This window comes from Oncorhynchus masou, chromosome 27 (genome assembly GCF_036934945.1).
Source record: "Oncorhynchus masou masou isolate Uvic2021 chromosome 27, UVic_Omas_1.1, whole genome shotgun sequence".
NCBI lineage: Eukaryota > Metazoa > Chordata > Actinopteri > Salmoniformes > Salmonidae > Oncorhynchus > Oncorhynchus masou.
The window spans coordinates 64,452,537-64,478,108 of NC_088238.1; the positions used below are offsets into that span (position 1 = coordinate 64,452,537).

The following is a 25,572-nucleotide window of genomic DNA, read 5'->3' on the forward strand; positions in this document are numbered from 1 at the left end:
TGGCCAGCGGTTACCCCCTCCTATGGCCAGCGGTTACCCCCTCCTATGGCCAGCGGTTACCCCCTCCTATGGCCAGCGGTTACCCCCCCTCCTATGGCCAGCGGTTACCCCCCCCCTATGGCCAGCGGTTACCCCCCCTCCTATGGCCAGCGGTTACCCCCCCCCCCCTCCTATGGCCAGCGGTTACCCCCCTCCTATGGCCAGCGGTTACCCCCCCCTCCTATGGCCAGCGGTTACCCCCCTCCTATGGCCAGCGGTTCCCCCCTCCTATGGCCAGCGGTTACCCCCCCCCCTATGGCCAGCGGTTACCCCACCCCTATGGCCAGCGGTTACCCCCCCCTCCTATGGCCAGCGGTTACCCCCCCCCCCCTCCTATGGCCAGCGGTTACCACTCCCCCTCCTATGGCCAGCGGTTACCCCCTCCTATGGCCAGCAGTTACCCCCCCCTGGCCTACCCCCTCCTATGGCCAGCGGTTACCCCCTCCTATGGCCCTCCTATGGCCAGCGGTTACCCCCCCCTCCTATGGCCAGCTGTTACCATGGCCCCCCCTATGGCCAGCGGTTACCCTCCCCCCCCCCCCTCCTATGGCCAGCGGTTACCCCCCCCTATGGCCAGCGGTTACCACCCCCCCTCCTATGGCCAGCGGTTACCCCCCTCCTATGGCCAGCGGTTACCCCCCTCCTATGGCCAGCGGTTACCCCCCTATGGCCAGCGGTTACCCCCTCCTATGGCCAGCGGTTACCCCCCCTCCTATGGCCAGCGGTTACCCCCCCTATGGCCAGCGGTTACCCCCTCCTATGGCCAGCGGTTACCACCCCCTCCTATGGCCATGGCCGGTTACCCCCTCCTATGGCCAGCGGTTACCCCTCCTATGGCCAGCGGTTACCCCCCTATGGCCAGCGGTTACCCCCCTCCTATGGCCAGCGGTTACCCCCCCTATGGCCAGCGGTTACCCCCTCCTATGGCCAGCGGTTACCACCCCCCTCCTATGGCCAGCGGTTACCCCCCTATGGCCAGCGGTTACCCCCTCCTATGGCCAGCGGTTACCACCCCCCTATGGCCAGCGGTTACCCTCCTATGGCCAGCGGTTACCCCCCTCCTATGGCCAGCGGTTACCACCCCCTCCTATGGCCAGCGGTTACCCCTCCCCTATGGCCAGCGGTTACCCCCTCCTCCTATGGCCAGCGGTTACCCCCCCCTATCCTATGGCCAGCGGTTACCCCCTCCTATGGCCCCCCTCCTATGGCCAGCGGTTACCCCCCCTCCTATGGCCAGCGGTTACCCCCCTCCTATGGCCAGCGGTTACCCCCTCCTATGGCCAGCGGTTACCCCCCTATGGCCAGCGGTTACCCCCTCCTATGGCCAGCGGTTACCCCCTCCTATGGCCAGCGGTTACCCCCTCCTATGGCCAGCGGTTACCCCCCTATGGCCAGCGGTTACCCCCTCCTATGGCCAGCGGTTACCCCCCTCCTATGGCCAGCGGTTACCCCCTCCTATGGCCAGCGGTTACCCCCCTCCTATGGCCAGCGGTTACCCCCCTCCTATGGCCAGCGGTTACCCCCCCTATGGCCAGCGGTTGGCCTATGGCCAGCGGTTACCCCCCCCCCGGTTACCCCCCTCCTATGGCCAGCGGTTACCCCCCTCCTATGGCCAGCGGTTACCCCCCCTCCTATGGCCAGCGGTTACCCCCCCCCTCCTATGGCCAGCGGTTACCCCCCTCCTATGGCCAGCGGTTACCCCCCTCCTATGGCCAGCGGTTACCCCCCCTATGGCCCGGTTATGGCCAGCGGTTACCCCCCCTCCTATGGCCAGCGGTTACCCCCCCTCCTATGGCCAGCGGTTACCCCCCCTCCTATGGCCAGCGGTTACCCCCCTCCTATGGCCAGCGGTTACCCCCCTCCTATGGCCAGCGGTTACCCCCCTCCTCCTATGGCCAGCGGTTACCCCCCTCCTATGGCCAGCGTTCCCCCCCCCCCCTCCTATGGTCCCCCCCCTATGGCCAGCGGTTACCCCCCTCCTATGGCCAGCGGTTACCCCCCTCCTATGGCCAGCGGTTCCCCCTCCTATGGCCAGCGGTTACCCCCCCCTCCTATGGCCAGCGGTTACCCCCCCCTCCTATGGCCAGCGGTTACCCCCCTCCTATGGCCAGCGGTTACCCCCCCCTCCTATGGCCAGCGGTTACCCCCCTCCTATGGCCAGCGGTTACCCCCCCCCTCCTATGGCCAGCGGTTACCCCCCCTCCTATGGCCAGCGGTTACCCCCCCTCCTATGGCCAGCGGTTACCCCCCCCCTCCTATGGCCAGCGGTTACCCCCCCTCCTATGGCCAGCCCCCCTCCTATGGCCAGCGGTTACCCCCCTCCTATGGCCAGCGGTTACCCCCCTCCTATGGCCAGCGGTTACCCCCCTCCTATGGCCAGCGGTTCCCCCCTATGGCCAGCCCCCCTCCTATGGCCAGCGGTTACCCCCCTCCTATGGCCAGCGGTTACCCCCCCCTCCTATGGCCAGCGGTTACCCCCCCCCCTCCTATGGCCAGCGGTTACCCCCCCCCTCCTATGGCCAGCGGTTACCCCCCCCCCCCGGTTCCTATGGCCAGCGGTTACCCCCCTCCTATGGCCAGCGGTTACCCCCCTCCTATGGCCAGCGGTTACCCCCCCCTATGGCCCCCCTCCTATGGCCAGCGGTTAGCCCCCCCTCCTATGGCCAGCGGTTACCCCCCTCCTATGGCCAGCGGTTCCCCCTCCTATGGCCAGCGGTTATGGCCACCCCCCTCCTATGGCCAGCGGTTACCCCCCTCCTATGGCCAGCGGTTACCACCCCCCCTATGGCCAGCGGTTACCCCCCTATGGCCAGCGGTTACCCCCTCCTATGGCCAGCGGTTACCCCCCCCCTCCTATGGCCAGCGGGACATGTGGTCATGCTGATGTGGTCTGATCCTAGAGTGCGTCACTGATCTGGGGGGGATGCAGACTGAACTCATATTTTCCTCTCTGTGCAGGGCCTGTCTTGGAGAGCATGAGGTAAGCTGAGAACCTCTGGTTATTTACTTTCCACATCCCTCCCTCTCCCCTCGTCTCCCCCTCTCCCCTCACCGTTTGTCTCTCCCTCTCCCTCTCCTCACCGGGTCTCTCCCTCTCCTCACCGGGTCTCTCCCTCTCCTCACCAGGTCTCCCCCTCTCTCCATCCCTCTCCCTCTCCTCACCAGGTCTCTCCCTCCCTCCATCCCTCTCCCTCTCCTCACCAGGTCTCCCCCTCTCTCCATCCCTCTCCCTCTCCTCACCAGGTCTCCCCCTCTCCCTCTCCCTCTCCTCACCGGGTCTCCCCCTCTCTCCATCCCTCTCCCTCTCCTCACCAGGTCTCCCCCTCTCCCTCTCCCTCTCCTCACCAGGTCTCCCCCTCTCCCTCTCCCTCTCCTCACCAGGTCTCCCCCTCTCCCTCTCCCTCTCCTCACCAGGTCTCCCCCTCTCTCCATCCCTCTCCCTCTCCTCACCAGGTCTCCCCCTCTCCCTCTCCCTCTCCTCACCAGGTCTCCCCCTCTCCCTCTCCCTCTCCTCACCAGGTCTCCCCTCTCTCCATCCCTCTCCCTCTCCTCACCAGGTCTCCCCCTCTCCCTCTCCCTCTCCTCACCAGGTCTCCCCCTCTCCCTCTCCCTCTCCTCACCAGGTCTCCCCCTCTCCCTCTCCCTCTCCTCACCAGGTCTCCCCCTCTCCCTCTCCCTCTCCTCACCAGGTCTCCCCCTCTCCCTCTCCCTCTCCTCACCAGGTCTCCCCCTCTCCCTCTCCCTCTCCTCACCAGGTCTCCCCCTCTCCCTCTCCCTCTCCTCACCAGGTCTCCCCCTCTCCCTCTCCCTCTCCTCACCAGGTCTCCCCCTCTCCCTCTCCCTCTCCTCACCAGGTCTCCCCCTCTCCCTCTCCCTCTCCTCACCAGGTCTCCCCCTCTCCCTCTCCCTCTCCTCACCAGGTCTCCCCCTCTCCCTCTCCCTCTCCTCACCGGGTCTCCCCCTCTCTCCATCCCTCTCCCTCTCCTCACCAGGTCTCCCCCTCTCCCTCTCCCTCTCCTCACCAGGTCTCCCCCTCTCTCCATCCCTCTCCCTCTCCTCACCAGGTCTCCCCCTCTCCCTCTCCCTCTCCTCACCAGGTCTCCCCCTCTCCCTCTCCTCACCAGGTCTCCCCCTCTCCCGCTCCCTCTCCTCACCAGGTCTCCCCTCTCCCTCTCCCTCTCCTCACCAGGTCTCCCCCTCTCCCTCTCCCTCTCCTCACCAGGTCTCCCCCTCTCCCTCTCCCTCTCCTCACCAGGTCTCCCCCTCTCCCTCTCCCTCTCCTCACCAGGTCTCCCCCTCTCCCTCTCCCTCTCCTCACCGGGTCTCCCCTCTCTCCATCCCTCTCCCTCTCCTCACCGGGTCTCCCCCTCTCCCTCTCCCTCTCCTCACCAGGTCTCCCCCTCTCTCCATCCCTCTCCCTCTCCTCACGAGGTCTCCCCCTCTCCCTCTCCCTCTCCTCACCAGGTCTCCCCCTCTCCCTCTCCCTCTCCTCACCAGGTCTCCCCCTCTCCCTCTCCCTCTCCTCACCAGGTCTCCCCCTCTCCCTCTCCCTCTCCTCACCAGGTCTCTCCCTCCCTCCCTCCCTCCCTCCATCCCTCTCCTCACCAGGTCTCCCCCTCTCCCTCTCCCTCTCTCCACCGGGTCTCCCCCTCTCCCTCTCCCTCTCCTCACCGGGTCTCCCCCTCTCCCTCTCCCTCTCCTCACCAGGTCTCCCCCTCTCTCCATCCCTCTCCCTCTCCTCACCGGGTCTCCCCCTCTCTCCATCCCTCTCCCTCTCCTCACCTGGTCTCCCCCTCTCCCTCTCCCTCTCCTCACCGGGTCTCCCCCTCTCTCCATCCCTCTCCCTCTCCTCACCGGGTCTCCCCCTCTCCCTCTCCCTCTCCTCACCGGGTCTCCCCCTCTCTCCATCCCTCTCCCTCTCCTCACCGGGTCTCCCCCTCTCTCCATCCCTCTCCCTCTCCTCACCGGGTCTCCCCCTCTCCCTCTCCCTCTCCTCACCAGGTCTCCCCCTCTCTCCATCCCTCTCCCTCTCCTCACCGGGTCTCCCCCTCTCCCTCTCCCTCTCCTCACCGGGTCTCCCCCTCTCTCCAGTGATAACCTAAAGGTTGTCAGACCAACAGTCTTGTTTGCATTTCCCTCCTTCACTCCATTCCTCATTTCCAAATGTCATGTCATCCCTCTTTCTCTCTCTCCCTCTCTCTGACCTTTCAACCAATGGGAGCTTAACTAAACAGAACAGGAAGAACATAAACAGATTGATCAGGAGAAAACATGGGAGTTAACGGAGGGAGGGAGACAGAATAGTAGTGCGTCAATCTGACGTGTTCAGGACAGTTTTACTCCTCAACATACTTATGCAAAAGATGTTGAATACTTACTGACTCAAGACATGTCCATTTTTCATTTTTTAAATTTATTTGTCAAAATTTCAAAATGCATAATTTCACCTTGACATGATGGTGTGTTTCACCTTGACATGATGATGTGAAATCTTGTGGAGAGTGGAGGCTGTTATAGCAGCAATGTTCCAACATCTAGTGGAAAACCTTCCCAGAAGAGTGGAGGCTGTTATAGCAGCAATGTTCCAACATCTAGTGGAAAGCCTTCCCAGAAGAGTGGAGGCTGTTATAGCAGTAATGTTCCAACATCTAGTGGAAAGCCTTCCCAGAAGAGTGGAGGCTGTTAAAGCAGCAATGTTCCAACATCTAGTGGAAAGCCTTCCCAGAGGAGAGGAGGCTGTTATAGCAGCAATGTTCCTACATCTAGTGGAAAGCCTTCCCAGAAGAGTGGAGGCTGTTATAGCAGCAATGTTCCAACATCTAGTGGAAAGCCTTCCCAGAAGAGTGGAGGCTGTTATAGCAGCAATGTTCCAACATCTAGTGGAAAGCCTTCCCAGAAGAGTGGAGGCTGTTAAAGCAGCAATGTTCCAACATCTAGTGGAAAGCCTTCCCAGAAGAGTGGAGGCTGTTATAGCAGCAAAGGGGGACCAACTCCATATTAATGCCCATGATTTAGGAATGAGATGTTCAATGAGCAGGTGTCCACATACTTTTGGTCACGTAGTGTACACACACACACACACACACACGTGTGTGTATGCATACATTTTCATTTGTGAACTTCTCTGGGACCGTTCGGGGCGGTAGCGTTCCACCTCGTCAACAGCCAGTGAAATTGCAGGACGCCAAATTCAAAACAACAGAAATCTCATACTTAAAATTCCTCAAACATGTTGTTGTAAATTCACAGTGTCCGATTTCATAAGGCTTTACAACCAACCAAACCAAACGATTGTTAAGTCAGAGCCAAGTCACAGAAAAACAGCCACTTTTCCAGCCAAAGAGAGGAGTCACAAAAAGCAGAAATAGAGATCAAATGAATCACTAACCTTTGATGATCTTCATCAGATGACACTCATAGGACTTCATGTTACATAATACATGTATGTTTTGTTTGATAAAGTGCATATTTATATCCCAAAATCTCAGTTTACATTGGCGCGTTATGTTCAGTAGTTTCAAAACATGCGGTGATTTTGCCAAGAGCCACATTCATTTACAGAAATACTCATAATAAACATTGATAAAAGATACAACTATTATACATGGAACTTTAGATCCACTTCTCCTCAAACGCTGTGTCAGATTTCAAGACAACTTTACAGAAAAAGCACACCATGCAATAAGTACAGTACAGCGCTCCGACAACAAAAAAGCCATACAGATACCAGAAGTCAGAAATACCATTGTAAATATTCACTTACCTTTGATGATCTTCATCAGAATGCACTCCCAGGAATCCCAGTTCCACAATTAATGTTTGTTTTGTTCGATAAAGTCCATTTATGTCCAAATACCTCCTTTTTGTTAGTGCGTTTTAGCGCAGTAAATTCATGAGGCGTGACACTAGGTCCAGACGAAAAGTCAAAAAGTGCCGTTACAGTCCGTAGAAACATGTCAAACGATCTATAGAATCAATCTTTCGGATGTTTTTAACATAAATCTTCATTAATGTTCCAACCGGAGAATTCCTTTGTCTTCAGAAATGCAATGGAATGCAGCTAACTCTCATGTGATCAGCTCTGCCAGAGCCCTGACTCAATCAGCTCTCATTCCCCCCTCCTTCACAGTAGAAGCCTCATACAAGGTTCTAACCCTATTTGATAAAGCAGACTCCCCCTGGGTTAGATATTAACATCATAAATAAAATTGTCAAAATGATCAGGACAATCTGTAGTGAAAAGTGGGGTGGGTGAGCTTGAAGGGTGGGGTTGGATTAGAAATGAACATCGGTAACAACCAGGATGAAGGGTGGGGTTGGATTAGAAATGAACATCGGTAACAACCAGGATGAAGGGTGGGGTTGGATTAGAAATGAACATCGGTAACAACCAGGATGAAGGGTGGGGTTGGATTAGAAATGAACATCGGTCAGAATAAGGAAAACATAATGGACAATAGCATTAACAATAACAGCAGTGTCAGGGTTTTCTGTTTCTATTCTGTTCTCTATTCTGTTCTCTCTCTGTATCTCTTCTCTCTCTCTGTCTCTATCCTGTTCTCTCTGTCTCCTCTCTCTGTCTCTCTATCTGTCCGTCTCTATCTCAAGGTTGTTATTTGTTCTGATCTCTCATACACTCTTCTCATTTATCCCATTTAGGCTGCTTTAGTATTCACTACACACTCTGCTTTAGCAGGAATACACACACACACACACACACACACACACACACACACACACACTCTCTTTCTCACACACACACTTCACCTTCTTTTTATAGGGACACAAAAAGCAAACTCATGTTCACCTTCATTTGAGCTCTCTGTTCTGTCTACTGTTGTCTGTTCTGTCTGCTCTAGTCTGCTGTTGTCTGTCTGCTCTAGTCTGCTGTTGTCTGTCTGCTCTAGTCTGCTGTTGTCTGTCTGCTCTAGTCTGCTGTTGTCTGTCTGCTCTAGTCTGCTGTTGTCTGTCTGCTCTAGTCTGCTGTTGTCTGTCTGCTCTAGTCTGCTGTTGTCTGTCTGCTCTAGTCTGCTGTTGTCTGTCTGCTCTAGCCTGCTGTTGTCTGTCTGCTCTAGTCTGCTGTTGTCTGTCTGCTCTAGTCTGCTGTTGTCTGTCTGCTCTAGTCTGCTGTTGTCTGTCTGCTCTAGTCTGCTGCTGTCTGTCTGGTCTGTCTGCTGCTGTCTGTCTGGTCTAGTCTGCTGTTGTCTGCCTGCTCTAGTCTGCTGTTGTCTGTCTGCTCTAGTCTGCTCTTGTCTGTCTGCTCTAGTCTGCTGTTGTCTGTCTGCTCTAGTCTGCTGTTGTCTGCTCTAGTCTGCTGTTGTCTGTCTGCTCTAGTCTGCTGTTGTCTGTCTGCTCTAGTCTGCTGTTGTCTGTCTGCTGTTGTCTGTCTGCTCTAGTCTGCTGTTGTCTGTCTGCTCTAGTCTGCTGTTGTCTGTCTGCTCTAGTCTGCTGTTGTCTGTCTGCTCTAGTCTGCTGTTGTCTGTCTGCTCTAGTCTGCTGTTGTCTCTCTGCTCTAGTCTGCTGTTGTCTCTCTGCTCTAGTCTGCTGTTGTCTGTCTGCTCTAGTCTGCTGTTGTCTGTCTGCTCTAGTCTGCTGTTGTCTGTCTGCTCTAGTCTGCTGTTGTCTGTCTGCTCTAGTCTGCTGTTGTCTGTCTGCTCTAGTCTGCTGTTGTCTGTCTGCTCTAGTCTGCTGTTGTCTGTCTGCTCTAGTCTGCTGTTGTCTGTCTGCTCTAGTCTGCTGTTGTCTGTCTGCTCTAGTCTGCTGTTGTCTCTCTGCTCTAGTCTGCTGTTGTCTGTCTGCTCTGTCTGCTCTAGTCTGCTGTTGTCTGTCTGCTCTAGTCTGCTGTTGTCTGTCTGCTGTTGTCTGTCTGCTCTAGTCTGCTGTTGTCTGTCTGCTCTAGTCTGCTGTTGTCTGTCTGCTCTAGTCTGCTGTTGTCTGTCTGCTCTAGTCTGCTGTTGTCTGTCTGCTCTAGTCTGCTGTTGTCTGTCTGCTCTAGTCTGCTGTTGTCTGTCTGCTCTAGTCTGCAGTTGTCTGTCTGCTCTAGTCTGCTGTTGTCTGTCTGCTCTAGTCTGCAGTTGTCTGTCTGCTCTAGTCTGCTGTTGTCTGTCTGCTCTAGTCTGCTGTTGTCTGTCTGCTCTAGTCTGCTGTTGTCTGTCTGCTCTAGTCTGCTGTTGTCTGTCTGCTCTAGTCTGCAGTTGTCTGTCTGCTCTAGTCTGCTGTTGTCTGTCTGCTCTAGTCTGCAGTTGTCTGTCTGCTCTAGTCTGCTGTTGTCTGTCTGCTCTAGTCTGCTGTTGTCTGTCTGCTCTAGTCTGCTGTTGTCTGTCTGCTCTAGTCTGCTGTTGTCTGTCTGCTCTAGTCTGCTGTTGTCTGTCTGCTCTAGTCTGCTGTTGTCTGTCTGCTCTAGTCTGCTGTTGTCTGTCTGCTCTAGTCTGCTCTGTCTGCTCTAGTCTGCTCTGTCTGCTCTAGTCTGTCTGTCTGCTCTAGTCTGCTCTGTCTGCTCTAGTCTGCTCTGTCTGCTCTAGTCTGCTCTGTCTGCTCTAGTCTGCTCTGTCTGCTCTAGTCTGTCTGTCTGCTCTAGTCTGCTCTGTCTGCTCTAGTCTGCTCTGTCTGCTCTAGTCTGCTCTGTCTGCTCTAGTCTGCTCTGTCTGCTCTAGTCTGTCTGTCTGCTCTAGTCTGTCTGTCTGCTCTAGTCTGTCTGTCTGCTCTAGTCTGTCTGTCTGCTCTAGTCTGTCTGTCTGCTCTAGTCTGTCTGTCTGCTCTAGTCTGCTCTGTCTGCTCTAGTCTGTCTGTCTGCTCTAGTCTGTCTGTCTGCTCTAGTCTGTCTGTCTGCTCTAGTCTGTCTGTCTGCTCTAGTCTGTCTGTCTGCTCTAGTCTGCTCTAGTCTGTCTGTCTGCTCTAGTCTGTCTGTCTGCTCTAGTCTGTCTGTCTGCTCTAGTCTGTCTGTCTGCTCTAGTCTGTCTGTCTGCTCTAGTCTGTCTGTCTGCTCTAGTCTGTCTGTCTGCTCTAGTCTGTCTGTCTGCTCTAGTCTGCTGTTGTCTGTCTGCTCTAGTCTGCTCTAGTCTGTCTGCTCTAGTCTGCTGTTGTCTGTCTGCTCTAGTCTGCTCTAGTCTGTCTGCTCTAGTCTGCTCTAGTCTGTCTGCTCTAGTCTGCTGTTGTCTGTCTGCTCTAGTCTGCTGTTGTCTGTCTGCTCTAGTCTGCTCTAGTCTGTCTGCTCTAGTCTGCTCTAGTCTGTCTGCTCTAGTCTGCTCTAGTCTGTCTGCTCTAGTCTGCTGTTGTCTGTCTGCTCTAGTCTGCTCTAGTCTGTCTGTCTGCTCTAGTCTGCTCTAGTCTGTCTGTCTGCTCTAGTCTGTCTGTCTGCTCTAGTCTGTCTGTCTGCTCTAGTCTGTCTGTCTGCTCTAGTCTGTCTGTCTGCTCTAGTCTGTCTGTCTGCTCTAGTCTGCTGTTGTCTGTCTGCTCTAGTCTGCTGTTGTCTGTCTGCTCTAGTCTGCTGTTGTCTGTCTGCTCTAGTCTGCTCTAGTCTGTCTGCTCTAGTCTGTCTGTCTGCTCTAGTCTGTCCATCAGGACATCCAGTAATCTGCTCCCAAACCTTTTGAACCAGCATCAGGACATTCAGTCTCTCATAGTTCATGTGGGATTCAATGGCATTATGAAAGGCAGCTCAGAACAGCTGAAGATGGATTTTAAAGAACTGATTGAGTCTCTACTTGACACCAAAAAACACGCCATAATATCTGTCCCTCTGTCCTCCCTAAATCATGGCATTGAACAGTTCAGCAGACTGTTATCCCTCTAACTGGCTACCAGACTATTGAACAGTTCAGCAGACTGTTATCCCTCTAACTGGCTACCAGACTATTGAACAGTTCAGCAGACTGTTATCCCTCTAACTGGCTACCAGACTATTGAACAGTTCAGCAGACTGTTATCCCTCTAACTGGCTACCAGACTATTGAACAGTTCAGCAGACTGTTATCCCTCTAACTGACTACCAGACTATTGAACAGTTCAGCAGACTGTTATCCCTCTAACTGACTACCAGACTATTGAACAGTTAAGCAGACTGTTATCCCTCTAACTGACTACCAGACTATTGAACAGTTCAGCAGACTGTTATCCCTCCACAACTGGCTACCAGACTATTGAACAGTTCAGCAGACTGTTATCCCTCTAACTGGCTACCAGACTATTGAACAGTTCAGCAGACTGTTATCCATCCATAACTGGCTACCAGACTATTGAACAGTTCAGCAGACTGTTATCGCTCTAACTGGCTACCAGACTATTGAACAGTTCAGCAGACTGTTATCCCTCTAACTGACTACCAGACTATTGAACAGTTCAGCAGACTGTTATCCCTCTAACTGGCTACCAGACTATTGAACAGTTCAGCAGACTGTTATCCCTCTAACTGACTACCAGACTATTGAACAGTTAAGCAGACTGTTATCCCTCCATAACTGGCTACCAGACTATTGAACAGTTCAGCAGACTGTTATCCCTCCATAACTGGCTACCAGACTATTGAACAGTTCAGCAGACTGTTATCCATCCATAACTGACTACCAGACTATTGAACAGTTCAGCAGACTGTTATCCCTCCATAACTGGCTACCAGACTATTGAACAGTTCAGCAGACTGTTATCCCTCTAACTGACTACCAGACTATTGAACAGTTCAGCAGACTGTTATCCCTCTAACTGACTACCAGACTATTGAACAGTTCAGCAGACTGTTATCCCTCTAACTGACTACCAGACTATTGAACAGTTCAGCAGACTGTTATCCCTCCATAACTGGCTACCAGACTATTGAACAGTTCAGCAGACTGTTATCCCTCCATAACTGGCTACCAGACTATTGAACAGTTCAGCAGACTGTTATCCCTCTAACTGACTACCAGACTATTGAACAGTTCAGCAGACTGTTATCCCTCCATAACTGGCTACCAGACTATTGAACAGTTAAGCAGACTGTTATCCCTCCATAACTGACTACCAGACTATTGAACAGTTCAGCAGACTGTTATCCCTCTAACTGACTACCAGACTATTGAACAGTTCAGCAGACTGTTATCCCTCCATAACTGACTACCAGACCATTGAACAGTTCAGCAGACTGTTATCCCTCTAACTGGCTACCAGACTATTGAACAGTTCAGCAGACTGTTATCCCTCCATAACTGACTACCAGACTATTGAACAGTTCAGCAGACTGTTATCCCTCTAACTGGCTACCAGACTATTGAACAGTTCAGCAGACTGTTATCCATCCATAACTGACTACCAGACTATTGAACAGTTCAGCAGACTGTTATCCATCCATAACTGACTACCAGACTATTGAACAGTTAAGCAGACTGTTATCCATCCATAACTGACTACCAGACTATTGAACAGTTAAACAGACTGTTATCCATCCATAACTGGCCACCATACTATTGAACAGTTCAGCAGACTGTTATCCCTCTAACTGGCTACCATACTATTGAACAGTTCAGCAGACTGTTATCCCTCTAACTGGCTACCATACTATTGAACAGTTCAGCAGACTGTTATCCCTCTAACTGACTACCAGACTATTGAACAGTTCAGCAGACTGTTATCCATCCATAACTGGCTACCAGACTATTGAACAGTTCAGCAGACTGTTATCCCTCCATAACTGACTACCAGACTATTGAACAGTTAAGCAGACTGTTATCCATCCATAACTGGCTACCAGACTATTGAACAGTTAAGCAGACTGTTATCCCTCTAACTGACTACCAGACTATTGAACAGTTCAGCAGACTGTTATCCATCCATAACTGGCTACCAGACTATTGAACAGTTAAGCAGACTGTTATCCCTCTAACTGGCTACCAGACTATTGAACAGTTAAGCAGACTGTTATCCATCCATAACTGACTACCAGACTATTGAACAGTTCAGCAGACTGTTATCCATCCATAACTGACTACCAGACTATTGAACAGTTAAGCAGACTGTTATCCCTCTAACTGGCTACCAGACTATTGAACAGTTAAGCAGACTGTTATCCCTCCATAACTGGCCACCAGACTATTGAACAGTTCAGCAGACTGTTATCCATCCATAACTGGCTACCAGACTATTGAACAGTTCAGCAGACTGTTATCCCTCTAACTGGCTACCAGACTATTGAACAGTTCAGCAGACTGTTATCCATCCACAACTGACTACCAGACTATTGAACAGTTCAGCAGACTGTTATCCATCCATAACTGGCTACCAGACTATTGAACAGTTCAGCAGACTGTTATCCCTCTAACTGACTACCAGACTATTGAACAGTTCAGCAGACTGTTATCCCTCCATAACTGACTACCAGACTATTGAACAGTTCAGCAGACTGTTATCCATCCATAACTGGCTACCAGACTATTGAACAGTTAAGCAGACTGTTATCCATCCATAACTGGCTACCAGACTATTGAACAGTTCAGCAGACTGTTATCCCTCCATAACTGACTACCAGACTATTGAACAGTTCAGCAGACTGTTATCCCTCCATAACTGACTACCAGACTATTGAACAGTTCAGCAGACTGTTATCCCTCTAACTGACTACCAGACTATTGAACAGTTCAGTAGACTGTTATCCCTCTAACTGACTACCAGACTATTGAACAGTTAAGCAGACTGTTATCCCTCTAACTGACTACCAGACTATTGAACAGTTAAGCAGACTGTTATCCCTCCATAACTGGCTACCAGACTATTGAACAGTTCAGCAGACTGTTATCCCTCTAACTGACTACCAGACTATTGAACAGTTCAGCAGACTGTTATCCATCCATAACTGGCTACCAGACTATTGAACAGTTCAGCAGACTGTTATCCCTCTAACTGGCTACCAGACTATTGAACAGTTCAGCAGACTGTTATCCCTCTAACTGACTACCAGACTATTGAACAGTTCAGCAGACTGTTATCCCTCTAACTGACTACCAGCCTATTGAACAGTTAAGCAGACTGTTATCCCTCCATAACTGGCTACTAGACTATTGAACAGTTCAGCAGACTGTTATCCCTCCATAACTGGCTACCAGACTATTGAACAGTTCAGCAGACTGTTATCCCTCCATAACTGGCTACTAGACTATTGAACAGTTCAGCAGACTGTTATCCCTCCATAACTGGCTACCAGACTATTGAACAGTTCAGCAGACTGTTATCCCTCCATAACTGACTACCAGACTATTGAACAGTTCAGCAGACTGTTATCCCTCCATAACTGACTACCAGACTATTGAACAGTTCAGCAGACTGTTATCCCTCCATAACTGGCTACCAGACTATTGAACAGTTCAGCAGACTGTTATCCCTCTAACTGACTACCAGACTATTGAACAGTTCAGCAGACTGTTATCCATCCATAACTGACTACCAGACTATTGAACAGTTAAGCAGACTGTTATCCATCCATAACTGGCTACCAGACTATTGAACAGTTCAGCAGACTGTTATCCCTCCATAACTGACTACCAGACTATTGAACAGTTCAGCAGACTGTTATCCATCCATAACTGGCTACCAGACTATTGAACAGTTAAGCAGACTGTTATCCCTCTAACTGACTACCAGACTATTGAACAGTTCAGCAGACTGTTATCCATCCATAACTGGCTACCAGACTATTGAACAGTTAAGCAGACTGTTATCCATCCATAACTGGCTACCAGACTATTGAACAGTTCAGCAGACTGTTATCCCTCCATAACTGACTACCAGACTATTGAACAGTTCAGCAGACTGTTATCCCTCCATAACTGACTACCAGACTATTGAACAGTTCAGCAGACTGTTATCCCTCTAACTGACTACCAGACTATTGAACAGTTCAGCAGACTGTTATCCCTCTAACTGACTACCAGACTATTGAACAGTTAAGCAGACTGTTATCCCTCCATAACTGGCAACCAGACTATTGAACAGTTCAGCAGACTGTTATCCCTCCATAACTGACTACCAGACTATTGAACAGTTCAGCAGACTGTTATCCATCCATAACTGGCTACCAGACTATTGAACAGTTAAGCAGACTGTTATCCCTCTAACTGACTACCAGACTATTGAACAGTTCAGCAGACTGTTATCCCTCCATAACTGGCTACCAGACTATTGAACAGTTCAGCAGACTGTTATCCCTCCATAACTGACTACCAGACTATTGAACAGTTCAGCAGACTGTTATCCATCCATAACTGACTACCAGACTATTGAACAGTTCAGCAGACTGTTATCCCTCCATAACTGACTACCAGACTATTGAACAGTTCAGCAGACTGTTATCCATCCATAACTGGCTACCAGACTATTGAACAGTTAAGCAGACTGTTATCCCTCTAACTGGCTACCAGACTATTGAACAGTTAAGCAGACTGTTATCCATCCATAACTGACTACCAGACTATTGAACAGTTCAGCAGACTGTTATCCATCCATAACTGACTACCAGACTATTGAACAGTTAAGCAGACTGTTATCCCTCCATAACTGACTACCAGACTATTGAACAGTTCAGCAGACTGTTATCCCTCTAACTGACTACCAGACTATTGAACAGTTCAGCAGACTGTTATCCCTCTAACTGACTACCAGACTATTGAACAGTTAAGCAGACTGTTATCCCTCCATAACTGGCTACCAGACTATTGAACAGTTCAGCAGACTGTTATCCCTCTAACTGACTACCAGACTATTGAACAGTTCAGCAGACTGTTATCCATCCATAACTGGCTACCAGACTATTGAACAGTTAAGCAGACTGTTATCCCTCTAACTGACTACCAGACTATTGAACAGTTCAGCAGACTGTTATCCCTCTAACTGACTACCAGCCTATTGAACAGTTCAGCAGACTGTTATCCATCCATAACTGACTACCAGACTATTGAACAGTTCAGCAGACTGTTATCCCTCCATAACTGACTACCAGACTATTGAACAGTTCAGCAGACTGTTATCCATCCATAACTGGCTACCAGACTATTGAACAGTTCAGCAGACTGTTATCCCTCTAACTGGCTACCAGACTATTGAACAGTTAAGCAGACTGTTATCCCTCTAACTGACTACCAGACTATTGAACAGTTCAGCAGACTGTTATCCCTCCATAACTGACTACCAGACTATTGAACAGTTAAGCAGACTGTTATCCCTCCATAACTGGCTACCAGACTATTGAACAGTTCAGCAGACTGTTATCCATCCATAACTGGCTACCAGACTATTGAACAGTTAAGCAGACTGTTATCCATCCATAACTGGCTACCAGACTATTGAACAGTTCAGCAGACTGTTATCCCTCCATAACTGGCTACCAGACTATTGAACAGTTCAGCAGACTGTTATCCCTCTAACTGGCTACCAGACTATTGAACAGTTCAGCAGACTGTTATCCCTCTAACTGGCTACCAGACTATTGAACAGTTCAGCAGACTGTTATCCCTCTAACTGGCTACCAGACTATTGAACAGTTAAGCAGACTGTTATCCATCCATAACTGGCTACCAGACTATTGAACAGTTAAGCAGACTGTTATCCCTCCATAACTGACTACCAGACTATTTAACAGTTAAGCAGACTGTTATCCCTCTAACTGACTACCAGACTATTGAACAGTTAAGCAGACTGTTATCCCTCCATAACTGACTACCAGACTATTGAACAGTTCAGCAGACTGTTATCCCTCCATAACTGACTACCAGACTATTGAACAGTTCAGCAGACTGTTATCCATCCATAACTGACTACCAGACTATTGAACAGTTCAGCAGACTGTTATCCCTCTAACTGACTACCAGACTATTGAACAGTTCAGCAGACTGTTATCCCTCTAACTGACTACCAGACTATTGAACAGTTAAGCAGACTGTTATCCCTCTAACTGGCTACCAGACTATTGAACAGTTCAGCAGACTGTTATCCATCCATAACTGACTACCAGACTATTGAACAGTTCAGCAGACTGTTATCCATCCATAACTGGCTACCAGACTATTGAACAGTTCAGCAGACTGTTATCCCTCTAACTGGCTACCAGACTATTGAACAGTTCAGCAGACTGTTATCCATCCATAACTGACTACCAGACTATTGAACAGTTCAGCAGACTGTTATCCCTCTAACTGGCTACCAGACTATTGAACAGTTCAGCAGACTGTTATCCCTCTAACTGGCTACCAGACTATTGAACAGTTCAGCAGACTGTTATCCATCCATAACTGGCTACCAGACTATTGAACAGTTAAGCAGACTGTTATCCCTCCATAACTGGCTACCAGACTATTGAACAGTTCAGCAGACTGTTATCCCTCTAACTGACTACCAGACTATTGAACAGTTAAGCAGACTGTTATCCCTCCATAACTGACTACCAGACTATTGAACAGTTCAGCAGACTGTTATCCATCCATAACTGACTACCAGACTATTGAACAGTTCAGCAGACTGTTATCCCTCTAACTGACTACCAGACTATTGAACAGTTCAGCAGACTGTTATCCCTCCATAACTGACTACCAGACTATTGAACAGTTCAGCAGACTGTTATCCCTCTAACTGACTACCAGACTATTGAACAGTTAAGCAGACTGTTATCCCTCCATAACTGGCAACCAGACTATTGAACAGTTCAGCAGACTGTTATCCCTCCATAACTGACTACCAGACTATTGAACAGTTCAGCAGACTGTTATCCCTCTAACTGACTACCAGACTATTGAACAGTTCAGCAGACTGTTATCCCTCTAACTGACTACCAGACTATTGAACAGTTAAGCAGACTGTTATCCCTCTAACTGGCTACCAGACTATTGAACAGTTCAGCAGACTGTTATCCATCCATAACTGACTACCAGACTATTGAACAGTTCAGCAGACTGTTATCCATCCATAACTGGCTACCAGACTATTGAACAGTTCAGCAGACTGTTATCCCTCTAACTGGCTACCAGACTATTGAACAGTTCAGCAGACTGTTATCCATCCATAACTGACTACCAGACTATTGAACAGTTCAGCAGACTGTTATCCCTCTAACTGGCTACCAGACTATTGAACAGTTCAGCAGACTGTTATCCCTCTAACTGGCTACCAGACTATTGAACAGTTCAGCAGACTGTTATCCATCCATAACTGGCTACCAGACTATTGAACAGTTAAGCAGACTGTTATCCCTCCATAACTGGCTACCAGACTATTGAACAGTTCAGCAGACTGTTATCCCTCTAACTGACTACCAGACTATTGAACAGTTAAGCAGACTGTTATCCCTCCATAACTGACTACCAGACTATTGAACAGTTCAGCAGACTGTTATCCATCCATAACTGACTACCAGACTATTGAACAGTTCAGCAGACTGTTATCCCTCTAACTGACTACCAGACTATTGAACAGTTCAGCAGACTGTTATCCCTCCATAACTGACTACCAGACTATTGAACAGTTCAGCAGACTGTTATCCCTCTAACTGACTACCAGACTATTGAACAGTTCAGCAGACTGTTATCCCTCTAACTGACTACCAGACTATTGAACAGTTAAGCAGACTGTTATCCCTCCATAACTGGCAACCAGACTATTGAACAGTTCAGCAGACTGTTATCCCTCCATAACTGACTACCAGACTATTGAACAGTTCAGCAGACTGTTATCCATCCATAACTGGCTACCAGACTATTGAACAGTTAAGCAGACTGTTATCCCTCTAACTGACTACCAGACTATTGAACAGTTCAGCAGACTGTTATCCCTCCATAACTGGCTACCAGACTATTGAACAGTTCAGCAGACTGTTATCCCTCCATAACTGACTACCAGACTATTGAACAGTTCAGCAGACTGTTATCCATCCATAACTGACTACCAGACTATTGAACAGTTCAGCAGACTGTTATCCCTCCATAACTGACTACCAGACTATTGAACAGTTCAGCAGACTGTTATCCATCCATAACTGGCTACCAGACTATTGAACAGTTAAGCAGACTGTTATCCCTCTAACTGGCTACCAGACTATTGAACAGTTAAGCAGACTGTTATCCATCCATAACTGACTACCAGACTATTGAACAGTTCAGCAGACTGTTATCCATCCATAACTGACTACCAGACTATTGAACAGTTAAGCAGACTGTTATCCCTCCATAACTGACTACCAGACTATTGAACAGTTCAGCAGACTGTTATCCCTCTAACTGACTACCAGACTATTGAACAGTTCAGCAGACTGTTATCCCTCTAACTGACTACCAGACTATTGAACAGTTAAGCAGACTGTTATCCCTCCATAACTGGCTACCAGACTATTGAACAGTTCAGCAGACTGTTATCCCTCTAACTGACTACCAGACTATTGAACAGTTCAGCAGACTGTTATCCATCCATAACTGGCTACCAGACTATTGAACAGTTAAGCAGACTGTTATCCCTCTAACTGACTACCAGACTATTGAACAGTTCAGCAGACTGTTATCCCTCTAACTGACTACCAGCCTATTGAACAGTTCAGCAGACTGTTATCCATCCATAACTGACTACCAGACTATTGAACAGTTCAGCAGACTGTTATCCCTCCATAACTGACTACCAGACTATTGAACAGTTCAGCAGACTGTTATCCATCCATAACTGGCTACCAGACTATTGAACAGTTCAGCAGACTGTTATCCCTCTAACTGGCTACCAGACTATTGAACAGTTAAGCAGACTGTTATCCCTCTAACTGACTACCAGACTATTGAACAGTTCAGCAGACTGTTATCCCTCCATAACTGACTACCAGACTATTGAACAGTTAAGCAGACTGTTATCCCTCCATAACTGGCTACCAGACTATTGAACAGTTCAGCAGACTGTTATCCATCCATAACTGGCTACCAGACTATTGAACAGTTAAGCAGACTGTTATCCATCCATAACTGGCTACCAGACTATTGAACAGTTCAGCAGACTGTTATCCCTCTAACTGACTACCAGACTATTGAACAGTTCAGCAGACTGTTATCCCTCTAACTGACTACCATACTATTGAACAGTTCAGCAGACTGTTATCCCTCTAACTGACTACCAGACTATTGAACAGTTCAGCAGACTGTTATCCCTCTAACTGACTACCAGACTATTGAACAGTTCAGCAGACTGTTATCCCTCTAACTGACTACCAGCCTATTGAACAGTTAAGCAGACTGTTATCCCTCTAACTGGCTACCAGACTATTGAACAGTTCAGCAGACTGTTATCCCTCCATAACTGACTACCAGACTATTGAACAGTTCAGCAGACTGTTATCCATCCATAACTGGCTACCAGACTATTGAACAGTTAAGCAGACTGTTATCCCTCTAACTGACTACCAGACTATTGAACAGTTCAGCAGACTGTTATCCATCCATAACTGACTACCAGACTATTGAACAGTTCAGCAGACTGTTATCCCTCCATAACTGACTACCAGACTATTGAACAGTTCAGCAGACTGTTATCCCTCTAACTGGCTACCAGACTATTGAACAGTTAAGCAGACTGTTATCCATCCATAACTGGCTACCAGACTATTGAACAGTTAAGCAGACTGTTATCCCTCCATAACTGACTACCAGACTATTTAACAGTTAAGCAGACTGTTATCCCTCTAACTGACTACCAGACTATTGAACAGTTAAGCAGACTGTTATCCCTCCATAACTGACTACCAGACTATTGAACAGTTCAGCAGACTGTTATCCCTCCATAACTGACTACCAGACTATTGAACAGTTCAGCAGACTGTTATCCATCCATAACTGACTACCAGACTATTGAACAGTTCAGCAGACTGTTATCCCTCTAACTGACTACCAGACTATTGAACAGTTCAGCAGACTGTTATCCCTCTAACTGACTACCAGACTATTGAACAGTTAAGCAGACTGTTATCCCTCTAACTGGCTACCAGACTATTGAACAGTTCAGCAGACTGTTATCCATCCATAACTGACTACCAGACTATTGAACAGTTCAGCAGACTGTTATCCATCCATAACTGGCTACCAGACTATTGAACAGTTCAGCAGACTGTTATCCCTCTAACTGGCTACCAGACTATTGAACAGTTCAGCAGACTGTTATCCATCCATAACTGACTACCAGACTATTGAACAGTTCAGCAGACTGTTATCCCTCTAACTGGCTACCAGACTATTGAACAGTTCAGCAGACTGTTATCCCTCTAACTGGCTACCAGACTATTGAACAGTTCAGCAGACTGTAATCCCTCCATAACTGACTACCAGACTATTGAACAGTTCAGCAGACTGTTATCCATCCATAACTGGCTACCAGACTATTGAACAGTTAAGCAGACTGTTATCCCTCCATAACTGGCTACCAGACTATTGAACAGTTCAGCAGACTGTTATCCCTCTAACTGACTACCAGACTATTGAACAGTTAAGCAGACTGTTATCCCTCCATAACTGACTACCAGACTATTGAACAGTTCAGCAGACTGTTATCCATCCATAACTGACTACCAGACTATTGAACAGTTCAGCAGACTGTTATCCCTCTAACTGACTACCAGACTATTGAACAGTTCAGCAGACTGTTATCCCTCCATAACTGACTACCAGACTATTGAACAGTTCAGCAGACTGTTATCCCTCTAACTGACTACCAGACTATTGAACAGTTCAGCAGACTGTTATCCATCCATAACTGACTACCAGACTATTGAACAGTTCAGCAGACTGTTATCCCTCTAACTGACTACCAGACTATTGAACAGTTCAGCAGACTGTTATCCCTCCATAACTGACTACCAGACTATTGAACAGTTCAGCAGACTGTTATCCCTCTAACTGACTACCAGACTATTGAACAGTTCAGCAGACTGTTATCCCTCTAACTGACTACCAGACTATTGAACAGTTCAGCAGACTGTTATCCCTCTAACTGACTACTAGACTATTGAACAGTTCAGCAGACTGTTATCCCTCCATAACTGACTACCAGACTATTGAACAGTTCAGCAGACTGTTATCCCTCTAACTGGCTACCAGACTATTGAACAGTTCAGCAGACTGTTATCCCTCTAACTGGCTACCAGACTATTGAACAGTTCAGCAGACTGTTATCCATCCACAACTGACTACCAGACTATTGAACAGTTCAGCAGACTGTTATCCCTCTAACTGGCTACCAGACTATTGAACAGTTCAGCAGACTGTTATCCCTCTAACTGACTACCAGACTATTGAACAGTTCAGCAGACTGTTATCCCTCTAACTGACTACCAGACTATTGAACAGTTCAGCAGACTGTTATCCCTCTAACTGGCTACCAGACTATTGAACAGTTAAGCAGACTGTTATCCATCCATAACTGGCCACCAGACTATTGAACAGTTCAGCAGACTGTTATCCCTCTAACTGGCTACCAGACTATTGAACAGTTCAGCAGACTGTTATCCCTCCATAACTGGCTACCAGACTATTGAACAGTTCAGCAGACTGTTATCCCTCCATAACTGGCTGTTAACACTGAGGAGGTGTGCCCTAGCAGGAAGACCACTGTGTTCAGCTCACCCTGCACTAACATAAATAACACACATCTACTGTTGCTAAGTTTTCTCTCTCCCGTTTTCTCTCTCCCATTTTCTCTCTCCCGTTTTCTCTCTCCCGTTTTCTCTCTCCCGTTTTCTCTCTCTCCCGTTTTCTCTCTCCCGTTTTCTCTCTCTCCCGTTTTCTCTCTCTCCCGTTTTCTCTCTCTCCCGTTTTCTCTCTCTCCCGTTTTCTCTCTCTCCCGTTTTCTCTCTCTCCCGTTTTCTCTCTCTCCCGTTCTCTCTCTCTCCCGTTCTCTCTCTCTCTCCCGTTCTCTCTCTCTCTCCCGTTCTCTCTCTCCCGTTCTCTCTCTCTCCCGTTCTCTCTCTCTCCCGTTCTCTCTCTCTCCCGTTCTCTCTCTCTCCCGTTCTCTCTCTCTCCCGTTCTCTTTCTCTCCCGTTCTCTTTCTCTCCCGTTCTCTCTCTCTCCCGTTCTCTCTCTCTCCCGTTCTCTCTCTCATCCCGTTCTCTCTCTCGTGTTATCTCTCTCCCATTTTCTCTCTCTATCCTTCACTTCCCAGTGAAGCCATGAAAACAATCAAGCATCCCAGAAAATTGCTAAAAAATAGCCAACGTTAACATACGTAGCCTAAGAAACGAGGTTCATGAAATCAATAATATGCTAGTAACAGATGACATTCATATTCTGACTATCTCTGAAACTCACTTAGATAATACATTTGATGATACAGTGGTAGCAATACATGGTTATAACATCTACAGAAAAGACAGGAATGCCAAAGGTGGAGGTGTTGCTGTTTATATTCACAACCACATTCCTGTAAAGATTAGAGAGGATCTCATGTTAAATACTGTTGTAGTAATATGGCTACAGGTTCATCTGCCTCGCCTAAAGCCCATTCTGGTGGGAAGCTGCTATAGACAGTCACTATCTGGATAATGTTAAATACTGTTGAAGTGATATGGCTACAGGTTCATCTGCCTCACCTAAAGCCCATTCTGGTGGGAAGCTGCTATAGACCAAGTGCTAACAGTCAGTATCTGGATAATATGTGTGAAATGCTTGATAATGTATGTGATATCAACAGAGAAGTATATTTTCTGGGTGATTTAAATATTGACAAGCTTCCTACTCAAGAAAAAACTTCAAACTGTAACCAGTGCCTGCAACCTGGTTCAGGTTATCAGTCAACCTACCAGGGTAGTTAGTCCTAAATATAAAAAAAAAAACTAAAAGCATTGTCCAAAATACTATCATTCACTAAACCCTGAACCTCACCTACATCTTGTAATGATTAACGTGGAAATTGAGCAAGTTGAGGTGACTAGACTGCTTGGCGGAAATCTGGATTGTAAACTGTCATGGTCAAAACATATTGATACAACAGTAGCTAAGATGGGGAGAAGTCTGTCCATAATAAAGCAATGCTCTACCTTCTTAACAACACTATCAACAAGGCAGGTCCTACAGGCCCTAGTTTCTACCTTCTTAACAACACTATCAACAAGGCAGGTCCTACAGGCCCTAGTTTCTACCTTCTTAACAACACTATCAACAAGGCAGGTCCTACAGGCCCTAGTTTCTACCTTCTTAACAACACTATCAACTAGGCAGGTCCTACTGGCCCTAGTTTCTACCTTCTTAACAACACTATCAACAAGGCAGGTCCTACAGGCCCTAGTTTCTACCTTCTTAACAACACTATCAACAAGGCAGGTCCTACAGGCCCTAGTTTCTACCTTCTTAACAACACTATCAACAAGGCAGGTCCTACAGGCCCTAGTTTCTACCTTCTTAACAACACTATCAACAAGGCAGGTCCTACAGGCCCTAGTTTCTATCTTCTTAACAACACTATTAACAAGGCAGGTCCTACAGGCCCTAGTTTCTACCTTCTTAACAACACTATCAACAAGGCAGGTCCTACAGGCCCTAGTTTCTACCTTCTTAACAACACTATCAACAAGGCAGGTCCTACAGGCCCTAGTTTCTACCTTCTTAACAACACTATCAACAAGGCAGGTCCTACAGGCCCTAGTTTCTACCTTCTTAACAACACTATCAACAAGGCAGGTCCTACAGGCCCTAGTTTCTACCTTCTTAACAACACTATCAACAAGGCAGGTCCTACAGGCCCTAGTTTCTACCTTCTTAACAACACTATCAACAAGGCAGGTCCTACAGGCCCTAGTTTCTACCTTCTTAACAACACTATCAACAAGGCAGGTCCTACAGGCCCTTGTTTCTACCTTCTTAACAGCACTATCAACAAGGCAGGTCCTACAGGTCCTAGTTTCTACCTTCTTAACAACACTATCAACAGGGCAGGTCCTACAGGTCCTAGTTTCTACCTTCTTAACAACACTATCAACAGGGCAGGTCCTACAGGCCCTAGTTTTGTTCCACCTGGACTACTGTTCAGTCATGTGGTCAGGTGCCACAAGGAAGGATTTAGAAAAATTGCAATTGTCTCAGAACAGGGCAGCACGGCCCTTGGATGGACACTGAGAGCTAATATGAATAATATGCATGTCAATCTCTCCTGGCTCAAAGTGGAGCAGAGATTGACTTCATCAGTAGGTAATCAGATTGTAAAAAATGGTAAAGATACACCTTATGGAATAGCCAAAACGATACATGGATGTTGTATTGTAGATATTATATATTATAGATCATGTATTGTAGATTTGTGGTAGTAGTGGTCTGAGGGAACACAATGTATTGTGAAATGTAATATTTTAAATTGTATTTAATTACCTTAATGTTGCTGGACCCCAGGAAGAGTAGCTGCTGCCTTGGCAGTAACTAATAGGGATCCATAATAAACCCCAGGAAGAGTAGCTGCTGCCTTGGTAGGAACTAATGGGGATCCATAATAAACCCCAGGAAGAGTAGCTGCTGCCTTGACAGGAACTAATGGGGATCCATAATAAACCCCAGGAAGAGTAGCTGCTGCCTTGGCAGG

At 48.2% G+C, this 25,572-nt stretch overlaps 1 protein-coding gene across 1 annotated transcript in view; it reads left to right on the forward strand.

Annotated features, from left to right (window-relative positions):
• The window catches only part of nfxl1 (nuclear transcription factor, X-box binding-like 1), an 83,880-nt gene that overhangs the window by 16,615 nt on the left and 41,693 nt on the right, over positions 1–25,572 (forward strand). Inside the window, exon 9 of the mRNA XM_064940861.1 lies at positions 2,998–3,019. Coding sequence (XP_064796933.1) covers positions 2,998–3,019 — 22 coding nt within the window. The remainder of the gene's footprint in view (positions 1–2,997; positions 3,020–25,572) is intronic.